At 39.3% G+C, this 10,455-nt stretch overlaps 1 protein-coding gene across 1 annotated transcript in view; it reads right to left on the bottom strand.

Annotated features, from left to right (window-relative positions):
* Tbc1d32 (TBC1 domain family member 32) overlaps positions 1–10,455 on the bottom strand; it is a 192,225-nt gene that overhangs the window by 138,176 nt on the left and 43,594 nt on the right. Inside the window, exons 12-14 of the mRNA XM_026787416.1 lie at positions 8,817–8,957; positions 4,002–4,094; positions 499–641 (exon numbers count right to left, since the gene is read on the bottom strand). Of these exons, the coding sequence (XP_026643217.1) occupies positions 499–641; positions 4,002–4,094; positions 8,817–8,957 (377 nt within the window). The remainder of the gene's footprint in view (positions 1–498; positions 642–4,001; positions 4,095–8,816; positions 8,958–10,455) is intronic.

Genomic DNA, 10,455 nt, shown 5'->3' on the forward strand with positions numbered 1-10,455 from the left:
CACTGTGTGAACTGGGAAGACAGCGTGGCTGTTGACAGCACACAGTGTGAACATCTGTGAAGACATCACTTCTGGGGCTGTACATGCCTTTTTTCTCACATTAGTTCTTTCTACGTGGCACAGTTGGCTCTTCAGGAAAACAATTGTATTTCCAAAAGCTATAAAACTGTCATTAAAATACATAAGACATTAACAAGATTTATTGCATTCACAAGACAAATGGCTTCTTAATAGAATAACTTTTTTCTAAGTTTTTCACACCAGCAGACCTAAGCTTGATTAAAAACAAAAATAAAATGTAGTATGTGTATGTGCATTCCTGCCTCCTGTCATAACTAATGCATCAAATACCTGCATAAACTATGATTTAACAATGATCCATACAGCAAAGACTCATGTAAGAACTATCAGTAAGAAAATATCTCAGCCATGTCAGAAATAAAGATCCCCTGAATATTGGCCATTGAAGAGGCTCCTTTCCTCTGTGGCGACACCCACCGTGGTTCCTTTCATCAGGTTATGAATGGGCTGGAGAAGTGTCTCTGTCACAGTGCTGTTGTACAAGCACTCCACGGCACATTCTTTCTGGTCGCAGAGGATCTGCAGGACATCAGTCACCATACTTGCCGGAGAGTAGTTCTCTGAGAAGCAGAAAGAAGGTCAGAGTCAGGACACCGCTCAGTGGGGCTTTTCACTGTGCAATAGTTCCTGCTCCACCAAGTGTTCAGGGAATTCAGCTGCTCAAAGACCATACAACAAAGCCCAAAGATGAGAATTAGAACCTGAAACTTCTTATCTCAATCAGCTTACTATCTCTTCAAGCTAATAAAAAAAAATGACAACAGACAATATACCATTTCTCAGTCAGACACCAAATGAAGCCTTGATATGGAAGATAAAGCTAAAAGACTCGACTTTTCCCTCCTAGAACACAAGTTCGTTATGTTCATTTTGCTCACGTTCTTTCTGTACTCGGGTGTATGAGGTTAGCAGAAGTTAAGTGAAGCATTTAGATAGAACTCTGAGCAAAAGGAAAGCACACAAGAACTGACACTTTCAGAAGGTGACACACTGCTATCCCGAAAGGCAGGGAGAACTGGGGCGTTCCTATGACCATCACATCCTTTATAACAAGAGTTAGAAAGCCATAGGTGGAAGCACTTTTGTAACATGGCTGGAATGACCACTGAAATAAATGTGATGATTTAATATTAGATAGCTAATCTACCCTCCTCACACTAATGTGATATGAGTGCCCTAAACAGAAAGAGTACAAAACTACTAAGGTTTTCAAATTCAGGTTACAGTAGTCTTCATTCCGTAAGCATGTTAACTTCGAGTTCACACCCGACCGAAAAAGAAAGGTGTTAGTGATTTTTCAATCAGTTCCAGATGAGAAACCCTGTTTCCAGTGAGAAACATCTATCAAAGAGCACTTGGCCACTCACACGACCAAGTAAACACCTATTGAACAATGCACAGAGCACTGCAGCCTGAGAAGAAAGACAGTCGACTAGACAATAAGTCAAAATATTGATTATTTTTAATAAGGAAAGACCATTTTCACTATGAGCAATGCTATAGAAATATACAGCAGGGGTCTTAAGCTAGTACACCATTTGTGTAAAGACAGAGAGGGACTCAGAATCCCAGTTAAGAGTAGCACACTATTATAACCACACAGAAAATACCAACTACCTGGTACATAGCTTCCATGACTAATATGTAACCCAATCCATTTTTTCTCTTACTTATTCCACTTCCTCTCAGAATATGTTCTAGCATTTCCAAGCTAGTTCCCATTTTAAAAGACTATGGTCTACATTTCTATTTCTGGTATTATGTTTTACTTTGGAGATTTTTATTGCTATACAAAAGAAAAGTAGAAGTTATTTTAAATAGCAATAATATGAAACATTTTTATAAGCTGGTTAACATACATAAGAACAAATAGCAATTTAGAATAAAACATAAAGGACTTTTTTCTTTACACTTAACAAAAAAAATCCCCAAAACAAATAAAATTTAGATTTGAACCAAATGATTGTGCCTTAAAGTATTTTATTTATTTTTTATTTGAAAGGAGCCCATAGTTGAGAGACTCTAAAGTTTAAAAGATTTTGGATTTTATTTTAAAGAGATTGAGGGTTTTTTTATTATTTAAACTTTCTTATTTATTCTATATGTCTTTCACATCATGCATCTCAATCCCATTCATCTCCTATTTCTTCATATCCACCCTCTGCCCTTTCAACTTCCCTACCACGAAACTAAAATAAAATAAAATTTAAGAGAAAAGGAGAAAAATCTCATCATGAAAGTTATAATGTCCCGTTGTGAGTCGTGCAGTAAACCCTCTTATCCCCAGATTTTATGTGCAAGTGTACATTGCAAGGAGTCAGTGGTCTGGTTCAAGGCCTCTGGTTTCTGCTACACTATTGATCCTGGGCCCTCACTGGAACTGCTCTTGGGATATCCTATTGCTGCCATGTGTGGTGGAGATCCTACACCTTTGGGTCTGTAGGACAAGACCCTTCATGTGCTCCAGCAGATCACAGATGGGTGCATGTTGGGGTAGGCCAAGTCATAACCCTGGATCTGGGCCTAGGAAGTTTCAGGGCTGGTCAGCCTGCCAGGTCTCCTGTCTTCAATACCAGGGTGAGCTCTCCAGTATTGCCCTTGCTAGTTCATTCCTTGATGCTGTGAGCAAGGGGCAGGGCCACTTCTGCTTTCACTTCCTCAGGACTGGCTTTTCCACACATATATATATATATATATATACCTGTATGGCTAGCTCGACAGTGTTGCCCAGGCAAGGTGGAGAGGCCACTCTCCCAAGTACTGCAGCTGGTGAGGGAAGAGACTGAATTTTGATATGCTTAAATTTTTAAAAACTCTGGAACCTTTAAATTTTGGGATAGTCTATATTGTGATGTTCCTACTAGTGTGAGATCTTGGGGATGTATGAGAAAGGAAAGGTTGTGCCTTAAAAGTGATGTGTTTGTGTGTCAAGTAGACAAGGGGTCAGTTGTGCCAGCTGGCTTTATGTCAACTTGACACAAGGTAGAGTTAATTGAGAGGAAAATGCCTCACAAAGATCAGGCTATCAGCAGAACTGTAAAGCATTCTCTAACTTGACTGATGTGGAAAGACCCAATCCTTTGTGGGTGGGGCCACCACTGAGCAGGTGGTTTTGGGTTCTTTAAGAAAGCAGGCTGAACAAGCCTGTAAGGAGCACCCTTCCATGGCCTCCTGCTTCCTGGTTTCTGCCCTGACTCCCTGTGATGACAAACAATGATATGGAAATGAAAGCCAAATAAACCCTGCCCTCCACAAGTTGCTTTGATCATGGTATTTCATCACCTAAATAGCAACTGTGACAAAGACAAACCAAAAACAAACAAGCTGAACAAAATACCTTTGAAAGAGCAAAGGGTAGAAAATAATCAAATGGAAGCACATCTATCAATCAAATTCCTCTTGATATGACTTGAAAATCTTGATATTAAGAAAACATTAAAATTCTCAGCCAAACAGACTCCAAATTAAAACATTAATAGATTAGAGAAGCCTTTAAACATCTATGAACAAAACTGAACTCTATGGTTGACTTCAGAACCAATGTTGTCTTACAAATAACGCAGAGTCTTAATAAAACCTATTTATCTTTTTTTTTTTTCCCAAGATCTCCTGAGTAAATTTGGAGCATGGGGGTCACAGGAGAAGATGAAAAAAGAGAGGGAAGGAAGAGAGGGAAACAGAGAAAAATGTATAGCTCAGTAAAAAAAATTAAATAAATAAATAACCTATTTACCAAAATAGATAACTCAAAGCATTACGAGAAGACTCAGATGTTTATTGCTAAATAACTCAGCATCAAGACAAGAGAATGCCCAAATGTTTAATTTCTTTTCCTCCATTTAAAAGAGATGCATCATGAGTTGAGTTTCCAGTACCACAGTTAATCAATCAACCAATCAATTTAGGAAGGGGGCATTTACCTGAATAAGCAACTGATGTCATCTTTGGACAACTTGGTGAATAATAGATGAGTTGAGTAAACAAAACCAGCAGATTTTTGAGAGATACTGAATCTTTACAAAAGAAAAAAAAGAAGTAATTTGTAACATGCTTACAAGCTAAAAAACATTTATCTACATTCTACTCACTTGTAAGATTGCATCACAGTTTCAAGTATAAACCCACTGTGAACCCACTACTCCAGAACGCCATTAGAAGGCAGCTCCTACGCCAACTGTCATGCTATGCTAAGGCATAGTTCTGCCATCTGTTTGAAGCTGATCATTTAAATCCATGACAGATGCACGAGTCTTAGCATGGCTATTTGAGTTAAATCAATTATCACAAGTAAAATTCAGCTTACTATGTTGGATCAGCTAGCTTTTTTAGCATGGTAGAACAAGGTCAGCATTTTTTCCATGAAAGACTACAATAACTTAAGCCTTCTGTCCAAATCATCACAAGCACTTGGGCTGGCTACTGGAGCATCAGGTGGACATATACAATCAACAAATAAATGTTGAGTGAGAACTGTGAGTACTGACCATTCATGTTTTACACATGCCACAAAATAGTCTCTTTTTTAAGAGGTAAAAGACATGTCTAGCTCACAAGAACACAAAGCAGATGGCAGGCCAGGTTTGGCCCACAGGCTACAGTTTACCAAGACTTGCTGTAGAAGCTTTCATGAAAACATTCTGGGGAAAAAAAAACTATATAATCTAAAGTTGTTGCTGATCTCCGCATTCTCAAATTCAGTTTTGAAATGAGCTGTGATTCTAGATAGAGCAAAATACAGTCATTATAAAGAACATAAAATGCTAAATTTATTATAGATAAGAGGCATGTAAAGTTAAGATGAATACCTGCAAAACTATCACTGGTCTTTCTAGTTCTGCAACATCCAGCAATACCATATGAAATAGTACCTCTGTCACTGAAGAGCTCATGATGTCCCCACACTGTCTTAAACTAAACGACACAGCCTTGAACATTGTAAGAGAAGTACATAATGCCCTGTCAGTTCTCAAGGAGCTCAAATAGATTGGAGCAAATAAAACAACTCGACAAGAGAGTTCACAACAAATAGACTCGGTAACAGCATCAATAAACTACAGTTCATATGACCAGATTTTGTAAGGCTGACAAGCTAAGAATGGATTTTCCGTTATTAAACTGTGTCAGAGGTCCTAAAACCCATGTTCTGATTTGATTGAGTCGGAAGACCCACAGGCCCCATACAATCATGTTCACATGACACATTACAATGAAACTATGCAAAGCAAAATCAAAAAGAAAGGTTACTGAAGGCAAAATCCAGAGCTAATCAGGCACTAGTTTCTGAGGGCCTCTCCCAGGGTATCCATGCAGAATGCATTCAATTCCTCTAGAAAAGCCCACTAGAGATGCAATAACCAAGGTTTTTCTTGGGGGGGGGGCGTTGTGAGCACAGACTCACCCTCTGTCCAGTACATGTCTAAATTTTCAACTCCCAAAAATAAGCCTGGTGTTTAACATAAACAACAATGTTGTACAGTTTAGGCACAGGGGGTAGTAGACACACAGTTTAAGTACCTTCGTCAGTGCTATAACTAGCAGGAGTTCAATTCCCCATATGCCAACCAAGAGTCAAGCTTGCAAACAAGCTACTCTAAGGAAAGCAGTCTCAGGACGGCTGTGTTAACTTTCTGTACAACCATAGACATACTATGTTATCCAACAAGGCCATAAAATTCACTGTCAGCTTTCAGGAAGTGTGCTGAACTCTGCTCTATAATGCATCCTTAGTACAGATAAAATATCTGTGGAGAATAAAAGATGATAACTGGTCTCCAATTTGCTAAGTTAAATGAGACAGAGTAAAAACAGTATAGTAATACATGATATGATGCTCTCCCCAGCATCATCCTATGTGCTGGCTGTTTTGTGTCAACTTGACACAAGCTAGAAAATCACCTCAGAGGACGGAACCTCGGCTAAGAAAATGCCTTCCTAAGATAAGGCTGAAGGCAAGCCTGTAAGGCATTTTCTTAATTAGTGATGGAAATATGAGGAACAAGCTCATTCTATGTGCTGTCATCCCTGGGCTGGTGATCCTGGGTTCTTTAAGAGCGCAGTGATGAGGGCAAGTCAGTAAGCAACGATCCTCCATGGCCTCTGCATCAGCTCCTGTCTCCAGGTTGCTGTCCTGAGTTCCTTCCAGTTTCCTAAGTGATGGACTTAGAAGCTTTAAGGTAAAGTAAACCCTTCCCTCGCCAGGTGGCTTTTGGTTATGGTGTTTATCACAGCAGCAGAAAACTGAACTAAGACAGAAATCCCCAAGTTGTCATATTAATATCCCAGTATAAAACTTAATATAACTTTAAATGTCCCCCAGTGTTTAAAAATTCAAAAACATTGGAAGTTTAGTGTCTTTAAGATATGCAAAATCCTAAAATATTCAGTCTCTGTAAAATATCTGATGTCCCTCTACAATATCCAAAATATCTGTAAAATTCTTAAGCCACTCAAAAATTCAAGTCTCTCAACTGTGGGCTCCTATAAAAGACAAAATAAGTTTCACATTTTCTTACTTCAAGAAGGGAGACTCTGGACAATCATAATCAAATATAAGTACGGCAAACATTTGGTGGTGTAAAAAGTTCAATGTCTGATGTATGGGACCCAGTCACAATCCTCTGACTCCAAAGGACTACATCTGGCCAGCTCTGCCATGCACATCACAAACAGCTTGTCCTGGAGGCTGAGTGGCAACCTTAGAGGTAATGCCAAGGTACTAGTGTCTAAAATACCACACTCTCTCCTGCAGCTGGGCTATATCTTCATCAATAGCTTCTCCAAGGCTCTCTTTAGGGCCTCTGACCTTGCCACATGGTGTTACCCCTTAACCTCTCTCCATGTCATCTCCAATCTTGGGGATCCTTCTAATAATTAATGCTGCACCTTCACCAACGGGTTTCTATTACACTCTCACATGCCACACCTTGGCTGCTCTCTGAGACCCCATCACACTTTAAAAAACCAGTAACACCAGTGGACTCTTGCTCATTACAAAGTTCCGCTGCCAGCACCAGGGAGAGCTTTGGGCACTCTAGACCACAGCTTCTGTGTGCTGACCCTGAGGAAGCACATCCCCAGAAGATTCTGCCTCACTGGTTCTCTTCTCTTCTAATCACAGCTGATTCTTCAGTCCTAGCTGGCCAGCAGAGTAAAGGTTTCTTTTCAATGATTCTTAATTCAAACTATCACTTAAACTGTCCCGGTAGAATTGTTAAGGAACTCTGAAAAGTTACAGGCCAGGCTTCCACTACCTGCATTGCTCTCAATATCCTAAATGCCCACAGAGCTTTGAGTGCTCAATGGCTTTGCAAGCCCAAAGTTCCAAAGTCGGTCTACAATCCTCCTCCAAACAATGTGGTCAGGCCTGTCACAGCAACACCCCATGACCTAGTACCAATTTCTGGCTTAGTTCCGTTTTCTGTTGCTAAGATAAAACACCATACTCAAAAGCAACTTGGGGAGGAAAGAGTTTACTTCACCTAAAGCTCCTAAGTCTGTCACTGAGAAAAATCATGGCAGAAACTCTGGGAGGCAACCTGGAGACAGGAGCTGATGCAGAGGCTATGGAGGAGGGCTGCTTACTGGTTTGCCCTTGAGGCTTGCTTAGCCCGCTTTCTTATAGAAGCTAGGACCAGCAGCCCAGGAGTGATCCCACCCTTCCCTGAAAGGTCACAGACAATCCTTAGGCTAACCCAAATTTTTAAATGGTCTTCTAGTTTCATATCCAGAATTGAATCACCAAGTATGTCTAGAGTTTTAGAAAAATGAAATAAGAGAATAATTAAATACATATACAGTAATAAGCATATACTGATACTGAAAAGAATAAAGACAGAAAGAAAAAAATTGCAACAGTACATATGACTACAAGGTATGTAGCTAAGAGCCTATGCTAGTTGAGTTTCCTTTGTAGACTTAATACAAGCTAGAATAACCTGAGAGCCTCTATCAGATTGCCTATAGGCAAGCCTATAGGGCATTTTATTGCCTGATGATTGATGGGAGAGAGCACAGCCCATTGTGGGTAGCACCACCCCTTGGCAGATTTTCCTGTGGTGTATAAGAAAGCAGGATGAGCAAGCCAAGGGATACAAAGCCAGTAAGTAGCACTCCTCCAAGGCCTCTGCTTTAGGTTTCAGTATTGTGTTCTCCAAGTTTTTGTACTGAATTCCTTCTCTTATTTTCCTTCACGGAGGACTATAAGTTATAAATGAAATAAAGCCTCTCCCCCTCAAGTTGTTTTGGATCACAGTATTTAATCACAGGAATAAAGAGCAAACTAATAGTCCAAGCAGATACTGTGGTATTCTCATAGATTTAAAAGCTTAATCAGGAAATGGAAGCATTAGAAGCATTAGGAGGTGTGGCCTTGTAGGAATGGGTGTGGCTTTGTTGGAGGAAGTATGTCACCAGGGCTGGGCTTTGAGGTTTTAAAAGCCTGATCCAAGCCGAGTGTCTCTCTCTTCCTGTTGCCTGTCTATCTGGATGCTTCTCCAGCATGATGTCTGCCTGCATGCCACCATGCTCCCAGCCATGATGACAATGAACTAAACCTCTGAAACTGTAGCAATCCCCAATTAAATGCTTTCTTGTATAAGAGTTGCTATGGTCATAGTGTCTCTTCACAGCAACAGAACAGTGACTGTGGCAATACTAAGCCAAATTTATAAATATGAACCTGTATACTATAAATTGTATTAATCCTTTACCTACTCACTTATTCTAATAGCACTTACCTTTTCTATTCTTCAGCTTTATGGGAAATAGTTTTCTGCCTTGTGTATATATCAACAATCTTCCTAAAAGGCACAGCGAGTGAATGAAATAAATATACTGCAGCTCTTGTCCTGAGTAGAAGAAACTTTTTTGCTTGTCTCCTGAAAATAAAAGTAAAAAAGACCATTTACTTTAATAATAATGTATTTCACAATACTTGTCTTCAATCCCTCCTGACAATCAAACATGTTATAATCTATGCTGTAGAAACTGCTGATATAAACTTTTAATATTTATTTTCCTCAATATTTCCAATAATCTTGTACAGTAGATCAGAGGGGGAGTAGTCATTATAAAATTGGTAACCACTGTTGCCAGTGTTCAATCTAAAAATACCATCATACTGCCAAATTTACTCATCACCAAAGAGAGACTTCAAAAAAAAGCAATAAAAAAGTTATTTAATTTTTACCACTGTGCTGGTTTTAACTGTCAACTTAATGCAACCTATAAACCCCTAGGCAGAGAGTCTTAATGAGAAATATCTAGATCAGGTTGGCTTGTGGGCATGTCTTAGGGAAATCATTTGGATTGTTAATTTATATACAAAGACCCTGGCCAAAGTAAGTGGTAAAATTCTCTAGACAGCGATCCAGAACAGTGGGAGAGCAAACAAGCATGGATCTGCTTTTGGCAGAGAGTCTTAATGAGAAATATCTAGATCAGGTTGGCTTGTGGGCATGTCTTAGGGAAATCATTTGGATTGTTAATTTATATACAAAGACCCTGGCCAAAGTAAGTGGTAAAATTCTCTAGACAGCGATCCAGAACAGTGGGAGAGCAAACAAGCATGGATCTGCTTTTATTCTGTGTGTAATAAATGTGGATGTGCTACCTTAGATCAAATGAGCATAGATCTGTTTTTATTCTCTGTTATTAACTGTGGATGTGATGTTTTAAGTTCCTGCCTTGATGTCCCCCATAATAATGAACTGTAACCTGGACTTGTCAGCCTAATAAACTTTCCTCCCATCTGCTGCTGTTTGTCACAGCTACAGAAATAAAACAAAAGCAACCACATAAAAAGGCAACACAGATAAAGTTTATGGAAATGTCCCAATATTGAAAAAAGACTAAAAATACATTGGGCATAGTTCTGATCCCAAACATTTTGATGAAGGGATATTTAGTTTGTACTACATACAGTAGGTCATACTGATTACAATCATGCTTGCAACTAAAATTAGAATCTCTAAAACAAGAATCATACATTATATATTCCCCCTTCATTTATCCATCACCCATATGTTCAAGCTATATTGAGCATCAATTTTATAAGACCCTTATCTATTCACTGGTATTTAGAAGTATTCAAAAGGGCAAGGGAGATAATTCGGTTAATGAACTGTTTACCTTGAAAGAACAAAGAATTGAATTTCATTCCCAGAATACATTAAGAACAAACAACAATAAACAGCATTGCGGCACATGCTTATAATCTCAGCTCAGAGAAAGCAAAGACAATATGCTCCTGAGACTCCCTGGCCTTACAGATTAGCCTATTCAGCAAGTTTCAGGCCAGCTTAAGGTCCTGTCACAAGAAAGGAAGGTGGTCGCCAAGAAATGACATCTGAAGTTGAACTCAGGTTTCCACATGCA

Source organism: Microtus ochrogaster, linkage group LG9 (genome assembly GCF_000317375.1).
Source record: "Microtus ochrogaster isolate Prairie Vole_2 linkage group LG9, MicOch1.0, whole genome shotgun sequence".
NCBI classification, from domain to species: domain Eukaryota; kingdom Metazoa; phylum Chordata; class Mammalia; order Rodentia; family Cricetidae; genus Microtus; species Microtus ochrogaster.